A 21166-nucleotide genomic window follows, 5' to 3' on the forward strand; every position below is an offset into this window, starting at 1 on the left:
CGTTTTGTATGCCTCAAAGATGGTGGATTTTACCCATCTACAAATAAACCCCTTAGTAGCCTTTTTCCCCTTTATTGCCATTGGAACTGGATAAAAAGAAAATCAGACTTCCTAAATGGACCTGTAGATTCTAAGTACTGAAGTACTGCCCGTCTCACATCAAAAGAGTGAAATTCACATTCCCCAGAGGATCTAGGATTCTCACAAAAAGAGGGAATGAAGATCTCCTCCTGTCTATGAATTTTGACCATCTTTGGAAGAAAGGAGGTATCCAAGCGGAATACTATTTTGTCAGGGAAAATCCTGCAAAATGGCTCGATCATTTTTAAAGCCTGCATTTCACCGACCCAACGGGCTGAGGTGATGGCTACCAGAAAAACAGCTTTGAGTGTAACCAAACAAAGACAAAGGTTCAAATGGGGATTCTGTGAGGCCTGACAGAACTAGATTTAGGTCCCAGGGGGGCACTATAGGTCTTAGTGTGGGATAAAGTCTGTCTGCTCCTCTGAGAAACCCGATTATCCACGGATGGTTAGCTATTTTGACATCAAACACGGAGCTTTAAGCTGCAATATGGACTCTCAAAGTGTTGGGAAGTAGGCCTTTGCTAAACCCAGCCTGAAGGAAACCCAAAACTGTCTGGATGGAAAAAGACAGGGATAACAGACTCTAAACACCAGGAAAAGAATCGCTTCCAAACTTTAGAGTAAATTTTCAAAGTGATCTCCTTTCTGCTAGCAGCCATTATGTTTATCACTGAATCTGAAAGACCCTTAGATTTTAGAGTTAACCCCTCAGACTCCAAGCAAGGTATATGCTTTTCATGTATGGATGGAAAACTGGACCCTGGTTCAGAAGATCGTTCTTCCAAGGAAGAACCCACGGGCTGCTTTCAGACATGACTTTGAGTAACGGAAACCAGGCCTTTTTTGGCCACAGGGGAGCAATTAAGATCACCCGGGCTTTTTCCTCAACACCCTTGGGATTAGCAGAAGGGGAGGAAACGCATAGCCTAGGGAGAAATTCCATGTCTGCGAGAGGGTATCCACTCCTACATTCCCATCTCTTGAGTCTAGGGATCTCTGGTGTCCTCAGAAGAAAACAAATAGCTAGTGTTGTGCGAACTTGTGTATTAAAGGGAACCTGTCACCAGGATTTTGTGTATAGAGCTGAGGACAGTGGTTGCTAGATGGTCGCTAGCACATCCGCAATACCCAGTCCCCATAGCTCTGTGTGCTTTTATTGCCTTAAAAAAACGATTTGAAGCATATGCAAATTAACCTTAGATGAGTCCTGTCCCTGACTCCTCTCACGTACAGGACTCATCTCAGGTTAATTTGCATATGTATAAAATCGTTTTTTTTTTACACAATAAAAGCACACAGAGCTATGGGGACTGGGTATTGCGGATGTGCTAGCGGCCATCTAGCAACCCATGTCCTCAGCTCTGTACACAAAATCCCGGTGACAGGTTCCCTTAAGTTCGGCGTCTAAAGTTCGGGTTATCGAAGAATCGCGTTATGGATTCCGCTACCACGGACCATAATGGAATTTAGAATCCATAACGCGATTCTTTGATAACCCAAACTTTAGACGCCGAACTTAAAACACAAGTTCGCTCAACACTACAAATAGCGTTTAAACTCACTGTCGGATCTAGATGAATCTTCAACCGACTCTACCTCAGAGTCTGAGGAGTCAGAAATCACTATTTTGGACTCTCTTTTTTTAACCTAACAAGAGGAAGAGGGCTCAGAAACTGAAAAACCTTCCAGGGCAGACCACATTTCTTGTTTAATGACTTCCCTAAGTTTATCTTTAAGGGAAGGAACAATATCTTTAGCGATGTTGCTAGTATACCTAGAACATAATTTGCTTAAGGCCTCTTGCACACGACCATATTTTGCAGTCCGCAAAAAATACGGATGACATCCGTGTGCATTCCGTACTTTGCAGAACGGAACACCTGGCCCTTCATAGAACAGTACTAGATTGTCCGCATTACGGACAAGGAATAGGACATGTTCAATTTTTTTGCAGAACGGATATACGGACACGGAATGCAAATGGAGTAACTTCCGTTTTTTTTTTTGCAGCCCCATTGAAGTGAATGGTTCCGCATACGGTCTACAAAAAAACCCAGAACAGACACGGAAAGAAAAAAACGTTTGTGTGCAAGAGGCCTAAGGAAGATTCTGACAATTTAGAAGAGCACATTTCCTTATTTTGGCAGTTGTTTTGACTTATGAGCACCATCTCTATCGCTCTACACGCACATATGGAGAAAGAGAAAAAAGGGTAGATATGCTGAAAAATCACAATTTTCCTTGTACATAATGAATAGTGCATATCCCCTTAAAAAAAGACAGCAGAAGGGCCCACAGGGTTCTTCATGGCTTCAGCTCCCAGATCAGTCATCCTCACACTTGCAGGGAGCTGAAATATATACCCCTCAACTTACAGACCTAAGAGCTGGGCTTCCTTCCAGGTTGGCACGCTTTTTTCAAATCTTTTACCTCCGCCCACTCGTCACGCACACGGCGCGGCCACACACCAGGGAACGCTGCAGGATGGATTCACATGGCCTTCTCCCCAGTGGATCCCTGCCAGGGCCAACCTAATGGATGGCTGGTGGAGCTTCACGTCTCAACTGGAGGAACTTACAGAGTGTCCGGCGCTGCATGGGCCTTCCTGCCGTGCCTGCAGGAAGGAGACAGAGGCCAGGACGGAAGCACTGCTCCAGCAGCAGCAGGGACCCTAGCTAGGGGGTTGGGGCTGCAGTCTGCCTCCATGCAGGTGGGCACATTTTCTTCTTTCCTTCACCTCCACCCAGCACTACCCCCTGAGTGGTCCCATAGCAAATGTCATGAGAGATGGCCTCTCCCCACCTGGAGGGATAGGAAGACACTGAAGGTGATATTGAGGAGAGCCTACTTTTAAACTTCCTGTCCTTACCTGGTTAGGAGGAGGGTCATCTGTCATGGTATGCCGTCGTGGAAGATGAAATGGAAAAGACATGTTAATTAATTCTCTTAGCCAACCTAATTACTTCCAAATGATCTTTTATCAACCAAAAAGCAAACAAATTTAACAATATTTTATTGTACAAATGTTGCGACATCAGGTAATTACAGTAACACTGGCATGTTCAGTAATAACAGTTTAATTTTGCAACAGAACAAAATTCGGTCTAAATTAACATATGCAGACATTTTACTCCACATCATCTTCAGTCAGACTCTGAGCACTTCCAATTCTCTAAAAGACAAAAGAAAACATCAATTGCTTCAACATTTGGAAACAAAAATGACCAGTTTCAAAATAACTGCTGCAGCCCTGCAGTCAGAATAACAGCAGGAGTTCTGTGTGTCACCGTAACCCAAAATACACAGGTCAGTCAGAAGATTAAAAAAAATGTGGTCAAAAAACAAACATTCAATAAAAATATTTGTAAACTTGTTTATCATAAATAAACCAGTAGAGGCTATCGCATGTAGGCATCAACGGTATACAGTGTTGTTATCCAGCAACCTTCGGCACTCCAGCTGTTATGAAACTACAATTCCCAGCATTCACCATTCATTTCTATGTGTGTTCCTAGAAGAGCAGAGCAAGTATGAATGCTGAGAGTTGTAGTTTCACAACAGCGGGAGTGCCTACCCCTGCATTAGAGAGTAGGAGTCTATTAGAAAGAGCTGTGAAGGAGTAGTCTGATCAAGAGATCCAGACCTCCAAGAACCGGTGATGACTGTGCGAGATAATAGAAATTCATTTTTCACTGGTCATATAAAAGTCCAGTCTGCGTTTAACTGCTTAAAAATCTATGGGGATGTTCACACAATTGATTTAGAAAACGGACAAATTTTCTGTGCGGTTTTGGTAAGTTTTTTTTCAGCTTCCCAATCATTTCAATGGGAGAATCAGCACAGATTATGTTCCACGATAGAGCATGCTGCTTTGTTTTTCCAGTTTTTTTTTTGCATGGAAAAAAGCAAGTTCTGCCTTTTTTGACACAAGAAATGCATGAAAAATAGCACGAAAAATCGCCATGTGAATAGGCCCTAAGGAGGGTGTCTTCTAAGTTCCTGCTATATATTGTAATCACAGAGTACCTTCACCAGTGTAAGGCTACTTTCACACTAGCGTTCGGGTGTCCGCTCGTGCGCACCGTTTGAAGGGGCTCACGAGCGGCCCCGAACGCATCCGTCTGGCCCCAATGCATTCTCAGTGGAGGCGGATCCACTGAGAATGCATCCGCCTGCCAGCGTTCAGCCTCCGCTCCGCTCAGTGAGCGGACACCTGAACGCTGCTTGCAGCGTTCGGGTGTCCGCCTGGCCGTGCGGAGGCGAGCGGATCCGTCCAGACTTATAATGGAAGTCAATGGGGACGGATCCGCTTGAAGATGACACCATATGGCTCAATCTTCAAGCGGATCCGTTCCCCATTGACTTACAATGTAAAGTCTGAACGGATCCGCTCAGACAACTTTCACACTTGGAAAATTTTCTAAGTTTTAATGCAGACGCATCCGTTCTGAACGGATGCGAACGTCTGCATTATCGGAGCGGATCCGTCTGATGAAACATCAGACGGATCCGCTCCGAACGCTAGTGTGAAAGTAGCCTTAAACATAACCTTTATCGATGATCATTAAAAATCACCCAATTTTTTCCCTTAAAAAGCAATTAACAATGAGGCTGGGCAGGACAAGGAAAGGAAAATTGACTCACCCTCGCACTTGCCCTATCACGCTATAGGCCCTGCCTAGCAAAATGGAATGGCTGCCCAGATAGGAGCGATCCCATGTCAGGAACCTCCTGATAGGCCCTATATGTCCCTGACAAGGGATAGATACAGCCACCCGAGAAGAAACCTAATATGACTACAGTCCAATTGTAATGTCAAAAGTCAATGCATGTATCAGAAAAAAAAAAAAAAAAAAAAAGTTACAACAAAAATAAATCGCACATAATACATATATGCTCCCAAGTAAACCAGTGGCGTCCAGGTTTTGATCACCAGTGTAAAAGAAAAAAAAAAAGCACATACCATATGTCCCAGAAATGCAAACTTTGACCAGACGCGTTTCTCTGAACCGTTTTCTGGAGTCAGGGGACCACATAACAATGATACAATAGTTTTTTTCTGACCAATATGCCAACTGGGTCTCACATATTTTATAGTGGGTAAGATATATCGACGAGGATAACAGGCCAAACTGGATGGACAGATGTCTTTTTTAGGTCTTATAAACGGTTACTATGTATTTTGATACTGTGGTCAGGTGAGAATTTCAGTTATTTGTCGAAGGCACTTAATCAGAATAAAATTGGGTTATTTTTTACCCATGAGATACAGAAAGATTCTATTGCTTTTCTAGGATATTCGGCTATGGAAAAAAGATAATACGATTCAGACATCCCTACATCGTAAAGATACCTCCACTAAGTTTTTTGCAATGGGGGAGTTTTCATCCTATTACATTAAAGAAGGGAATCCCAAAAGGGACAGTTCCTCAGAATACGGTGGAATTGTACAAGGGATGAGGATTTTGAAACAGAGGGTACCATTCTGTATCAGAGATTTCAAGAAAAAGGATACACGAGAAAAGTGGGAACGTCAAGACCTATATTTGAAGTCTACCATATATGACAATGTATAAGCCCATACATTAGTAAAGACACGCCTGTAATCTATGGTATAAATGACTGACAGGGACAGACAAGGGGTGGTCTTTTTACACTCACTCTCAAGTCTGTTGGGGGTTGTTGTTTGCTGCCTAGAGATGAAGACACATGGAGCCTGAAGATTCCTAACCTTCAACAATGATACTTCAAGGACATTAAGACTTTTCCTAAACTATTTTTGTAAGTAATCAACTCTTATGAAGACTGAAAATAAAATCGCATTATTCTATTTTTATATGACTCTTGTTGAATCCTGGTAATGAGTCCTCCGGGTGTTCCTTACTCCAAATAAGCATACACTAGACTTAGAGAGGATTACCAAATCAGGTTTAAAATATTTTTCATGGGGCGCATGCGCGCGGCTCACGGACAGGTCATGCTTCCGTGAGCTCCGCTCCGCTCATCGACTTCACCCTGATCTTAGCGCCTTTTACTGGGCTCCAACACGCCTCAAACTCAATGCAGGGAACCCCGAAGATGACCCGCACTAAAGGAAGGTCGAGAATCCCGGGTACTCCTGTTCCATCGCAGACCTTACCGGAGTTATTCCGGCAGACCAGACAAACTGTCAGGGCGGACGCAACACCAGCCCCTGCTAGTCCCGAATCTTTGGACGAAGGTGAGCCCTCTCCAGACAGATCAGTACATGGGGTAGGTCAGGATGACCTATATAAGAACATTGCTGCTTTATTTAAGGCAGAATTGTCACAAGCCGTCTCTGAATTTTCCCGCCAAATACAATACCTGGGTAACAGAGTCTCGGATTTAGAGACGAGGGCGGATGACATGTCCGATGCATTGGACCGTGATAAGGAGGACATTAATAGTCACTCAACCCAGCTTGCGAAGCTGGAACTTAAAATAGAGGACCTTGAGAACAGGTCCAGGAGGGGGAACCTATGGGTCAGAGGCCTCCCTGAGACCTATAGTGATTTACAATCCACCCTCACCACCTTGTTTACTGCTCTGTTACCTCAAGCAGATTCAAATGTCTTTAAAATGGATAGAGTCCACAGGGCTCTAGGGAAACCACGCACTGTGGATCTTCCGAGGGACATTATCCTTAAATTTCATCAACCGGAGACGAGAGATAAAATCCTGGCTGCTGCAAGGGAATTGACCACCCTACCTGGTCTCCCGGCGTCGGTCCACCTCTACGCGGATCTAGCACCATCTACGCTTCGCAGACGCCGCGAGATGAGGCCAGTCACTCAGGCCTTGCAAAAGGCACAAATTCGGTATCGGTGGGGTTTTCCCTTCAACCTGTCATTCCAGCTGAACTCTCGCATGCACACGATCCACTCACCGGATGAAGGTATGGATGCACTACAGCGAGCAGGAATCCCCTGCGAAGTTCAAGCTACGTCATCTTCCTCACCGAAACCTCAGAGACCGGCGAGAGTCTGAACCAGGGTTCCTCCTGCCTCCGGTGGTCCGGGCAGGACGAAGACCTCTTGAACTTTCTGATCTACTGTCGGTATTAACCAAATTTTCTCTAGTAGGTTGTTTCTGGGACTCTCTTTACATAATCTCAGAGTCATATGAGGCCAGTTTTGTTAATGCAGGGTCTCGATGATACGGTTTATCATGCTGTCCCTAATCTTGGGGTTTTGTGAGATAGTGAGGTTGGCCCATGTAAGGCTATCTCTCTGTCTACATGTCCCTTTTACAAATGCTCTTTGTTCTGGGCTTGATAGCTCAGTTTATTTCCTCTGTCTCTTTTATGTTAATTTGCGGTTTATTTGTTATGTTACTTTACTCTTGGAATCTTTAAATGGGGTTACCATTTTATATATGCTGGTATACAGGGTTTCTGGGGTGCAACTACCCATGGGATCGGTTGACGTCGGGCACTCATTTCTCCTCTTTCCATTATGTGTAAACTACTCTCTCATAATGTGAGGGGTTTGAATTCTCTTCGGAAGAGAAAGACAGCTTTCTTATTGTACCTTAAACATGTGCCCGACGTCATCTGCTTACAGGAAACACATTTTACCCCTACGTCCCATCCGAAATATTTTCACCCACAGTACACCAGATTTTATTCCTCTACATTTGCTTCAAAATGTCGGGGGGTAATTACCTTAATAAAAAATTCCTTCCCTTTCTCTATCACTCAGACATGTATTGACCCAGAAGGGAGGTATGTGATTCTTATAGGGACCTGTGGAGAAGAATCACTCTGTCTGGTTAATACCTATGCCCCTACAGATGACCCTATTGCTTTTTTTGTGAAAATGAGCAAAGTGATTGATAACCTCACGTTCAACAAGTTAATATGGTGTGGGGATTTCAATTTTACTATTCACCCTGTATTAGATCGTACTAATCCGCCGACAACACCACGACCGACGACACAGGCTATTAAGATTAGTCAAGTTCTCCAATCCCTGTCCCTAGCTGACACCTGGAGAGAACATAATGGTTCTCAAAGAAGTTCCACTTATTATTCACCTGCTCATCAAATGTACTCACGGATTGACATGATACTAGCATCCACCTCTCTCCTTCCCTTCATGTCTTATGCTAGACATGTTGTTTCGTCGTGGTCAGATCATGACATGGTCATTTCAGGCTCCTCAACAGTGTCGTGGCCCGTTTCGGTGGAGGCTAAACGAGTCTCTTTTGACTCATCCTGATCTATATACTCAGTTACAAGAGGAACTTACGAATTTCTTTATTGATAACACCTCCACTGAGATTGACCCTATGACTCTGTGGTTGACCCATAAAGCCTATATGAGAGGCAGTTTAATAAGTAAAGCTATCAAAAAAAAGAGGGAACGTACTAAAGTCCAGGCAGACCTGGAAACCAGATTGGGCAAGCTGGTCTGGGCCCATCAAAGATTGCCATCACTATACCTGCTTAAAGAGATAAAAGATGTTAAACAGAAGCTTAATATGATCCTGACAAATAACACAGAAAAGGCCCTTAGATGGACAAACTCCTTCTACTATAAATATGCCAATAAACCAGATAAACTACTAGCCAACCAACTTAAAGCTAAACAACGGATTAATCACATCTTTAAAATAAATACGAGATCAGGTCAAACTACTTCTAATCCTGACACAATTTACGCCACGTTCCAAAAATTCTATACCCAACTATTCTGCTCCTACAACAGGATCAGACTCACAAAAAAAATGACTTTATATCATCTGCGCATTTACCGGTCCTATCCCCTGAGTCCCAGTTAGGCCTTAATAACCTCATCTCAACTGAGGAAGTGGAATATGCCATCAAGTTTTTAAAATTAGGTAAAGCTCCAGGTCCTGACGGATATTCTGCCCTATACTATAAAAAGTTTGCCACTTTACTCACCCCTCATATAGTCAAATACTGTAATCATCTTTTGCAGGGAGCCACACCTCCAGATGAATTCTTGAAAGCTTCGATTACAGTTATTCCTAAACCCAACAGAGACCCTTTACTTCCTTCTAATTACAGACCGATTTCGCTTCTAAACATTGATAATAAACTTTTCACTTCCATTCTAGCCAATAGACCAAATAGGCTCCACCCCAACTTAATTCACAGTCCAGGTTGGCTTCATCCCAGGCAGAGAAGCTCCTGATAACATTAGAAAAATCCTTAACGTCATACATATGTCTAATAAAACCAAGGTTCCATTAGCCCTTTTGGCCCTTGATATTGAAAAGGCATTTGACACTGTCACCTGGCCATATTTATATGGGGTCCTCTCAGCAGTGGGAATTAGGGGCCCCTTCCTTGCCGCTATACAAGCTCTTTATTCCAACCCAGAGGCTTCCCTTAAACTACCCACTACAAAAGTTTCCCACATTCCAATCAGACGGGGTACAAGGCAGGGGTGCCCTCTTTCCCCGCATTATTCGCACTAGCTATAGAACCCTTAGCAGCTCACATAAGGTCCAACCCTGATATTAAAGGGTTAGTGATTGGGGGAAAGGATCACAAGCTAAGCCTTTTTGCGGATGATCTTCTTCTATCCATGACCAACCCCATTATCTCCTTCCCATCCCTATTAAAACTCTTAGAGTCATTCACCGAAGCTATTAATCACTCCAAATCTGAACTACTTTTGTGTAACACCCCTGCTTCCACTAAAACACTGATACAACAACATTTTCCATTTCAACACAGAACCCATCATATCTCTTATTTAGGTGTACTACTACCAAATGCCCTAGACTTGGTTTATAGAACTAATTACTTACCTATGTACCGTAAGATCCGGCAAGATTTAGCTTCATGGCAATCATTACAAACCTCATGGGTAGGCAGGATAAACATCATCAAAATGGTGGTCCTCCCTAGACTCCTATACTTATTTAGGGCCTTGCCAGTACCTGTCCTAGTAAGGGATCTTAGATCTATTCAGAAAGATGTTATAAAGTTTATTTGGAATAACAAGCGCCCACGCATTTCTAAAACTACCATGTGAAAGCATAGGACCCAAGGAGGTTTGTCTGTCCCAGATTTTGTAAAATATTACCAAGCAGCTAGACTAGCCCAGATGTTTTTGACCCATCTAACCCCGCGTGAACATCCGATATGGATCTCGCTTGAATGTTCTAATCTCAACCCCTATACATGGAAGGCATTGACCTGGGGCACTTCTCCTATCCCTCAGGCCTTACGAGTCAACTCTCCCCTGTCCTACTACTCTGTTACTTTGGAGGTCAGTTAGGTTCAAATTTGCCCTTCAATCCCAACCATCCCCGCTACTAAACATCATGGGAAATCCAGTCTTCTTACCAGGCCTTCAATATCGTAATCTTGAGTGGTGGTCCAATAACCAGCTCTGTGCTCTTCACAAATTCACTGTTAGAGGTAAATTGATGTCACTTGCAGATTTTAAAGACAAATATTCTCCTCCTGACAGTGTTTATCTGGTCATGGGGCAAATATTCTCCTACTTAAAATCTATACAAATTCCTAATCAAAAAGTGGAATTTACTCCTTTTGAACGCTCTATTACATACTCGCTTTACAGACAAGGTCTATTATTGAGGGTTTATGGAGCCCTCAATACTATTCCTGAAGGCCAGAAATTGCCTTACATGAGGGCCTGGGAAGAAGATCGACATCAGGAGTTTCCTCCCTCCAAATGGTTCCAGCGATCACAGATCCTATCTAAGGGTTCTTGGCAAGTCACATTAGTTGAATACTCCATAAAAGTGTTGCATAGAACTTACATGGTACCTACACGACTTTACTATATTTACCCTGAAGTATCCCCTATGTGCTTCAGAGGATGTAATGAGGAAGGCTCAATGCTTCATATCTGGTGGTCTTCTGGATCCAGATAGTGAGTCTGATTTCATCAGTCCTAGATTATAATTTCCCTCTAACAATACCATATTGCCTTCTAGGGGATCAACCCCATAGGCTATCCTATACAAAGTTTAAACTTTCTCAATTTATTTTGCTTGCAGCTAGAATCCATATAGCTTTTAAGTGGCGTTCAGACTCACTGTCCTTCCAGGCTGTCCTAGATAGAATAAATAAAATATTGATATTCGAGAAATTGGCGGCCATCCGCACAGACTCGTTTTCCACTTTTGAAAAGGTGTGGGATTGCTGGTTATCTTCACCACACTCTTCGGACCTACGTCTGACTATCTCCCTATAAGAATGTGTTTCTTACTAACCGAAGGCAGGAGGATTGTCTTTCTGCTCCATTTCCCAGTCCCAAACTTTATGTAACCCTACTATATTGTTAATGAATATACCAATAGCACACTTGTATCCAAGAGATGTTTTGTTTTCAAGTGATTATTTTTTTTTTTCATAATTGTTATATTGCTTTTTTTCTATGCAAAACTCAATAAATACCTTTTGAAACATAAAATATTTTTCATACATAAGTACTTTACATTTGGAAACATATTACACGTATAGACGTGGTCGCAATTTAGGAGATACCCTGGTTCACAGCCACTTTGAGACGGATAAATATAAAATACATGGCTGACCAATAGACAGACTGGTACCTTTCGTTGAGGCCACTGTAAAGCTTGTCAATTTATTGATAGAAGGTCTAAATTTTCAGATTCCGGTGGACACAGGGTATGCTATACCCATTCTTTTGCTAACTGCAATACTGAGGGTGTAATATATCTATGTAAACGCATGTGCAATACCCAGTCCCCATAGCTCTGTGTGCTTTTATTGTGTAAAAAAAACTATTTGATAGATATGCAAATTAACCTGAGATGAGTACTGTCCCTGAGAGGAGTCAAGCGTGAAGGAGCCCAGCACCGCCCCGCATCCTCTGAATCTCCTCCTCCTCGCTCCCCGTCAGAAAGCTAGAGCGCTGTAATTTCGCTATGCGCGAGCTAGCGCATGCGCGGTTTGTTCCCCAAGGCTGATGCCAGCATAGGGAAGGAACACAGACGACACTGCGCATGCGCTAGCTCGCGCATCACGAGATTACGGCGCTTTAGCTTTCTGACGTCAGGGAGCAAGGAGGAGATTCTGAGGTTGCGGGGCGGTGCTGGGCTCCTTCACGCTGGACTCATCTCAGGGACAGGACTCATCTCAGGTTAATTTGCATATGTATATAATCTGTTTTTTTTTTTACACAATAAAAGCACACAGAGCTATGGGGACTGGGTTGCTAGTGGCCATCTAGCAACCCATGTCCCCAGCTCTATACACAAAATCCCGGTGACAGGCTTCCTTTAAATAATTACATGTTTGGACTGGCCTGTCTGTTATTATTTGTATCTATGGGTGAGGTAGGGTGCCATTTATAAAATTTTAATTTTGCACCTAATATTCATCTTATAATATGAGGGATAGTAACCTCCCTCTCATTTTACTTCACCATCCCCGTCCGCTAAGCTGATATGAAGTGACAATGATATTTGGCAAAATACTATTTTTCAAAAGTCAAATAATCTTGTAGTAATAGGGTATAGTGGCAATGCATCTCTACAATTATTTTTATGCCCAATAGTTTCTCTGTCCTTTTCTCGGAATTATCAGTAATAGCTGCGATTTACTTCATGTATTTGCGTTCCACCACTGACTTCCAGTTTTTGGCGCGACGATGATTGCATGCTAACATGGACAGAGACCAGACTTTCCATCAAGATGGCCACCACTGCACCTGTGCTGACCCAGACTGATCCCTTATCGTACACTCTCCAGGCTTGGCATCTCATTTGGGATTTAGGGAAGTATAATCATATACTCCCCTTTCTGTCATAGCGATTGTTATGTTTATTGGCCTATTCTGCTGGTCCACCCATCTTAACCCCAATAGGGGAGTAAATATAAAGCTGGTTGAGTCCGTCACCAGCGATATTTGTAGCGCTTCCGAATGCTTGGCGTATGGTGGATTCTGATGGATCAGGTTCAGAAGAATGATGCTCAAGGGAGATGGGGCAGTGAAAGGAAGAGGGTAAGATCAAAGGATGCGATAGGCTAACCTAAAAAGATGTGTTTTTAGGGAGGACCTAAAACTGGATGTTTTAATTTAACCTAATTGCTTGGGATAGGGCATTCTAGAGAATCGGAGCAGCTCGATAGTCTTAGAGACGGGAGTGAGAGGTTCGCATTATGGTGGATATTAGTCGTAAGTCATTGGTTGAACGGAGAGCACGGGTGAGATTGTAGACAGAAATGAGGGAAGAGATGTAGGGAGGTGCAACACTGTGGAGAACTTTGTGGGTGAGAATGAGCACTTTGAATCTTGAACTGTATATGGGCAGCCAGTGAGACTGGATAGATGAGCCTGGCTGCTGCATTCAGGATAGATTGGAGAGGTGAGGGGGATACTAATTAATAATGAGTTACAGTGATCGAGATGGCAATAGATCAGAACAATGAGAGTTTTTGCCGTTTCCACAGTACCAAAGGGGCGGATTGAATAAAGGGGGTAGGAAATAAGGAAAGATGAGCGTCAAACACCACACCAAGAAAGCGGGCATGCTGACTAGGCGTGATGGTAGTGCCACACATTGAGATGGAGATTTAGATTAGGTTAGTATATGGACAAAACACCAGTAGTTCAGTCTCTGAAAGATTCAGTTTCAGATAGAGTGGACAAGATGATAGAGACATCAGACAGTCACTAGTGTAGTACAGCAGGGGTGATGTCACAGGAAAAATTACAGAGCCTTGAAAAAAAAAATATTCACACCCCGTGAACTTTTCCACATTTTTTCACATTACACCAACAAACAAATGTATTTTATTAGAATTTTATGTGGTAGACCAACACAAGGTAGCAAGTATATGTGAAGTGAAAAAGAAAATGATACATGGTTTTCAAAACTTAAAAAAATTATTATAAAAAAATAAAATAAAAAAATTGTGGGGTGTATTTGTATTTAGCTCCCTGTACTCTGACACCTCTAAATAAAATCCAATGTGATTGATTACTAATTAGGTGATTTCTGAAGGCAAAGAGTCCACCTGTGTGTTTGTACACAAACATAGAAAATGATTCTTTACGGTAAGAGCAGTGAGACTATGGAACTCTCTGCCTGAGGAGGTGGTGATGGTGAGTACAATAAAAGAATTCAAGAGGGGCTTGGATGAATTTCTGGATTGTAATAATATTACAGGCTATATATAGCTACTAGAGAGGGGTTGTTGATCCAGGGAGTTATTCTGATTACCTAATTGGAGTCGGGAAGGAATTTTTTCTCTCTTAGGCTGCGTTCACACGGGCGAGATTTCCGCGCGGGTGCAATGCGGTAGGTGAACGTATTGCACCCGCACTGAATCTGGACCCATTCATTTCTATGGGGCTGTTCACATGAGCGGTGATTTTCACGCATTACTTATGCGTTGCGTGAAAAATCGCAGCATGCTCTATATTCTGCGTTTTTCACGCAACGCAGGCCCCATAGAAGTGAATGGGGTTGCGTGAAAATCGCAAGCATCCGCAAGCAAGTGCGGATGCGGTGCGATTTTCACGTACGGTTGCTAGGAGACGATCGGGATGGAGACCCGATTATTATTTTCCCTTGTAACATTGTTATAAGGGAAAATAATCGCATTCTGAATACAGAATGCATAGTAAAATAGCGCTGGAGGGGTTAATTTTTTTTTTAACTCACCTTAGTCCACTTGATCGCGCTGCCCGGCTTCTCGTCTGTCTCCTTTGTTGAACAGGACCTGTGGTGAGCATTCATTACAGGAACAGGACCTGTGGTGACGTCACTCCGGTCATCACATGATCCATCACATGATCTTTTACCATGGTGATGGATCATGTGATGACCGGAGTGACGTCACCACAGGTCCTGTTCCTGTAATGCAGGGATCAGCAACCTCCGGCACTCCAGCTGTTGTGAAACTACAATTCCCAGCATGCTCCATTCATTTCTATGAGAGTTCTGAGAAGAGCAGAGCAAGTATGCATGCTGGGAGTTGTAGTTTCACAACACCTGGAGTGCCGGAGGTTGCCTACCCCTGCTGTAATGAATGCTCACCACTAGTGTTGAGCGAACTTCTGTTTTAAGTTCGGCTTCCGGTTAGCGGAGAATCCCGATATGGATTCCGAATTCCGTTGTGGTCCGTAGTAGCGGAATCAATAATCGCCCATTATTGATTCCGCTACCACGGACCACAACGGAATTCGGAATCCATATCGGGATTCCCCGCTAACCGGACGCCGAACTTAAAACAGAAGTTCGCTCAACACTACTCACCACAGGTCCTGTTCAACCAAAGAGACAGACGAGAAGCCGGGCTGCGCGATCAAGTGGACTAAGGTGAGTTAAATTATTTTTTTTTAACCCCTCCAGCGCTATTTTACTATGCATTCTGTATTCAGAATGCTATTCTTTTCCCTTATAACCATGTTATAAGGGAAAATAATACAATCTACAGAACACCGATCATAAGCCCGAACTTCTGTGAAGAAGTTCGGGTTTGGGTACCAAACATGCGTGATTTTTCTCACGAGGGTGCAAAACGCATTACAATGTTTTGCACTCAAGTGGAAAAATCGCGCGTGTTCCCACAACGCACCCACACATTTTCCCGCAACGCCCGTGTGAACTTAGCCTTAAGTGGGAAAAATTGGCTTGTACCTCACAGTTTGTTTTTGTTTTTTTTTGCTTCCTCTGGATCAACTTGCAGGATAACAGGCCAAACTGGACGGACACATATCTTTTGTGTGTAATTTATTCTGTTCTGTGAAAGACTACCTAGAACTGAACCCTGAGGAACCCCCAACAGCAAGTGGGAAAGGAGGGGAGGCACAACCAGCGAATGATACACTGAAAGAGAGGTCAGAGATAGGGAGAAAACCAAGAGAGAACGGTGTCCTTCAGGCCAATAGATTAAAGCATGGTGAGCAGGAGATTGTGGTCTGTAGTGCGAAAGGCTGCAGAGAGATCAGGGATAATTAGTAGAGCAGTCACCTTTGCATTTAGCAGTCTTATCTGAAAGGAGGCCATTTGTCACTTTGGTAAGGGCAGTTTCTGTAGCACGTAGGGCGCAAAACCAGATTTTAGTTAGGCAAGTGGTGACAGCTTGGTAGAGAGACTGGAGGAGGTGTGAGGGAATAAGGCGAGTAGTGCATGTGCTAGGACGAGCAGAGAGGAGCCTGGATATTTCTTCTGCAATTAGGTCAAATGTGGAGAGTGAGCCTGAGGACACTCGAGGGAGGGAGAAAGGGATCAACGACAGAGGCTAGAAGCTTATTTCCTGTCGGATATTTAAAATTACTACTCTAGGCACCTGCACTTTTTTCACTCAGGAGGGAGTGAAAAATGCCAAAGAGTTTTTTCAGATTATTGGATAGTGAAGAAATAAGGGTCGTAAAGTAGGTCTGTTTGGCAAGGTGCAGGGCAGAGTTATAAGTTGTCAACATAAATTTATAATGGAAGAAATCTTGTGGTTCTGGAGCATCGCTGGAAAAAGCGAGTTTGAGGTGCAAGTCAGGGTTGTTTTAGTCTTTGGAGGTTGAGTGTAGGCAGCGCTACTTTATCCAGGCTGCTTCTGAGGGGGTCATTGTAATGTCTTGCCAATTTTGGACAGTGATGACTGTAGAGTATGTAGGTTTCCTAGTGTCGATGGCATGAAGATTTCTGAATGTATAAGTTGAAGTGTGCTGAGATGGATGAGGACTTGCAACAGTGAAAGAAAGAAAGAAGTGAGTGGTCAGAGACGGAACAAAACAGAGTCAAGTGTGTTACAGTCTTAATGCGTCTGAGAATTTGAAAGTTGTGAAGTCCAAGAGAGGAGGTTATAGACAGAAGCTAGGAGGGAGATAGGGCTGTCAATGGGGATGTTAAAGTCGCCCAAAATGAGAGTTGGTAGTTCTGAGGACAAGAAGTGTGGCAGCCAGGCAGGAAAGTGATCCAGGAAATGTGTGGATGAGCCAGAGTGTTTGTAAATAAATGCCACTCTGAGGGAGAGCGTATGAAAGGGTCTGAGAGTGTGGATCTCAAAAGATGTGAAAGAGTAACTGTACTGGGGGAAATGACCTGGAAAGTGTATTGTGAGGGAAGAAGTACACTCACTCCACCACCATCTCTGTTGTCAGGGTTGGGGGTGTAAGTGAAAAATGTAGGCCACCATAAGAGAAAGCAGCAGAAGCATTGTCAAATTGCTGAATCCAACTTTTGCTAAGGGCCAGCAAGTTAAGAGAATTAGTAAGAAAGAATTTGTGAATGTATGGGAGCTTGTTACACACCGACCGTGGGTTCCACAGAGCACAGTTAAAAGAGGGGAGAGAGGACACACAATGAAGGTTTATGAGACTAGTGTATTTCTGAGAAGTGGCTAATTTAGTGGTTTAGCTGGAGATAGCAAAAGGTTTCCATGGGCGGCCGTTCATTCATACCTTCTCTGCAGTGAACCAAATTTAGAAATGCCATCCAAGGAAAGGAAATTATACATCCTAGTGAATCCTTTAGCGATCCAGAGCCTAAACAACCCTGGAGAATCCTGCCATGGAGCAAATAAGTTTATTTTAAATAAAGGTAGAAGGGGCAGGTGTGGAGAACTGGTCCAAAAAATGTAGTCAATGGACCAGATAGCCTCTTCTAAAGCTTCAAGGGAAAGAAATTTAAAGATTACACTCACCGGTAATCACTTTTCCATAAGCCTCTATCCAGGACAGGAAACAGGAACTTTCGTGGAGAGCTCTTAAGGAGGAGCATGGCCCCTAGACCACCAGTTAATCGCGAGAACTTGTCCTAAAACACACACTTACACAAAAAGATACTCTCTTTTTTTAAAATAAATATATATATATATATATATATATATATATATATATATATACACACACACACACACACACACACACACACACATACATATATACACACACACACACACACCTAAAGAATTATTAGGAACACCATACTAATACGGTGTTGGACTCCCTTTTGCCTTCAGAACTGCCTTAATTCTACGTGGCATTGATTCAACAAGGCATTCTTTAGAAATGTTGGCCCATATTGATAGGATAGCATCTTGCAGTTGATGGAGATTTGAGGAATGCACATCCAGGGCACGATGCTCCCGTTCCACCACATCCCAAAGATGCTCTATTGGGTTGAGATCTGGTGACTGTGGGGGCCATTTTAGTACAGTGAACTCATTGTCGTGTTCAAGAAACCAATTTGAAATGATTCGAGCTTTGTGACATGGTGCATTATCCTGCTGGAAGTAGCCATCAGAGGATGGATACATGTTCTCATTCTGTATACGCCAAATTCGGACTCTACCATTTGAATGTCTCAACAGAAATCGAGACTCATCAGACCAGGCAACATTTTTCCAGTCTTCAACAGTCCAATTTTCGTGAGGTCGTGCAAATTGTAGCCTCTTTCTCCTATTTGTAGTGGAGATGAGTGGTACCCGGAGGGGTCTTCTGCTGTTGTAGCCCATCCGCCTCAAGGTTGTGCGTGTTGTGGCTTCACAAATGCTTTGCTGCATACCTCGGTTGTAACGAGTGGTTATTTCAGTCAACGTTGCTCTTCTATCAGCTTGAATCAGTCGGCCCATTCTCCTCTGACCTCTAGCATCCACAAGGCATTTTTGCCCACAGGACTGCCGCATACTGGATGTTTTTCCCTTTTCACACCATTCTTTGTAAACCCTAGAAATGGTTGTGCGTGAAAATCCCAGTAACTGAGCAGATTGTGAAATACTCAGACCGGCCCGTCTGGCACCAACAACCATGCCACGCTCAAAATTGCTTAAATCACCTTTCTTTCCCATTCTGACATTCAGTTTGGAGCTCAGGAGATTGTCTTGACCAGGACCACCCCCCTAAATGCATTGAAGCAACTGCCATGTGATTGGTTGACTAGATAATTGCATTAATGAGAAATAGAACAGGTGATATATATATATATATATATATATATATATATATATATATTAGGGCTGCACGATATGGGAATTTTGTGCGATTGCGATTAGGGCCCTAAAAATTGCAATAACGATGTGCGATGCGATATTTTAAAGGGAATTGTGCTAGAGGTCTATTTGCTTGGATTTTCCCATATGAGCCGCTGACGCGGCTGGGTGTGACAGTTATGGGGGATCTGTGGATGGCGCTGTTATGTGGGGGATCTGTGGAGGTGTAGATCTGTGGATGACACTTATGCGGGAGATCTGTGGAGGACGCTGTTATGCGGGGGATCTGTGGAGGACGCTGTTATGCGGGGGATCTGTGGATGGCGCTGTTATGTGGGGGATCTGTGGAGGTGTAGATCTGTGGATGACACTGTTATGAGGGAGATCTGTGGAGGACGCTGTTATGCGGCGGATCTGTGGAGGACGCTGTTATGCGGCGGATCTGTGGAGGACGCTGTTATGCGGGGGATCTGTGGAGGACGCTGTTATGCGGGGGATCTGTGGAGGACGCTGTTATGCGGGGGATCTGTGGAGGACGCTGTTATGCGGGGGATCTGTGGAGGACGCTGTTATGCGGGGGATCTGTGGAGGTGTAGATCTGTGGATGACGCTGTTATGCGGGGGATCTGTGGAGGTGTAGATCTGTGGATGACGCTGTTATGCGGGGGATCTGTGGAGGACGCTGTTATGCGGGGGATCTGTGGGTGACGCTGTTATGCGGGGGATCTGTGGGTGACGCTGTTATGCGGGGGATCTGTGGGTGACGCTGTTATGCGGGGGATCTGTGGAGGACGCTGTTATGCGGGGGATCTGTGGAGGACGCTGTTATGCGGGGGATCTGTGGAGGACGCTGTTATGCGGGGGATCTGTGGAGGACGCTGTTATGCGGGGGATCTGTGGAGGACGCTGTTATGCGGGGGATCTGTGGAGGTGTAGATCTGTGGATGACGCTGTTATGCGGGGGATCTGTGGAGGTGTAGATCTGTGGATGACGCTGTTATGCGGGGGATCTGTGGAGGACGCTGTTTATGCGGGGGGTCTGTGGAGGACGCTGTTATGCGGGGGATCTGTGGAGGACGCTGTTATGCGGGGGATCTGTGGAGGACGCTGTTATGCGGGGGATCTGTGGAGGACGCTGTTATGCGGGGGGATCTGTGGAGGACGCTGTTATGCGGGGGATCTGTGGAGGACGCTGTTATGCGGGGGATCTGTGGAGGACGCTGTTATGCGGGGGATCTGTGGAGGACGCTGTTATGCGGGGGATCTGTGGAGGACGCTGTTATGCGGGGGATCTGTGGAGGTGTAGATCTGTGGATGACGCTGTTATGCGGGGGATCTGTGGAGGACGCTGTTATGCGGGGGATCTGTGGAGGACGCTGTTATGCGGGGGATCTGTGGAGGACGCTGTTATGCGGGGGATCTGTGGAGGACGCTGTTATGCGGGGGATCTGTGGAGGACGCTGTTATGCGGGGGATCTGTGGAGGACGCTGTTATGCGGGGGATCTGTGGAGGACGCTGTTATGTGGGGGATCTGTGGAGGTGTAGATCTGTGGATGACGCTGTTATGCGGGGGATCTGTGGAGGTGTAGATCTGTGGAGGACGCTGTTATGCGGGGGATCTGTGGAGGACGCTGTTATGCGGGGGATCTGTGGAGGACGCTGTTATGCGGGGGATCTGTGGAGGTGTAGATCTGTGGATGACGCTGTTATGCGGGGGATCTGTGGAGGTGTAGATCTGTGGATGACGCTGTTATGCGGGGGATCTGTGGAGGACGCTGTTATGCGGGGGATCTGTGGAGGACGCTGTTATGCGGGGGATCTGTGGAGGACGCTGTTATGCGGGGGATCTGTGGAGGACGCTGTTATGCGGGGGATCTGTGGAGGTGTAGATCTGTGGAGGACGCTGTTATGCGGGGGATCTGTGGAGGACGCTGTTATGCGGGGGATCTGTGGAGGACGCTGTTATGCGGGGGATCTGTGGAGGACGCTGTTATGCGGGGGATCTGTGGAGGACGCTGTTATGCGGGGGATCTGTGGAGGACGCTGTTATGTGGGGGATCTGTGGAGGTGTAGATCTGTGGAGGACGCTGTTATGCGGGGGATCTGTGGAGGTGTAGATCTGTGGAGGACGCTGTTATGCGGGGGATCTGT

General features: G+C 44.6%; 1 protein-coding gene across 1 annotated transcript in view; it reads right to left on the bottom strand.

Moving 5' to 3' along the window:
• Positions 1-3082: 3082 nt before the first annotated feature.
• The window catches only part of TOMM20 (translocase of outer mitochondrial membrane 20), a 112664-nt gene continuing 94580 nt past the window's right edge, over positions 3083-21166 (bottom strand). Inside the window, 1 exon segment of the mRNA XM_040429304.1 lies at positions 3083-3258. Coding sequence (XP_040285238.1) covers positions 3214-3258 — 45 coding nt within the window. The 3' untranslated portion in view covers positions 3083-3213.

This window comes from Bufo bufo, chromosome 4, assembly GCF_905171765.1.
Source record: "Bufo bufo chromosome 4, aBufBuf1.1, whole genome shotgun sequence".
Lineage (NCBI taxonomy): Eukaryota > Metazoa > Chordata > Amphibia > Anura > Bufonidae > Bufo > Bufo bufo.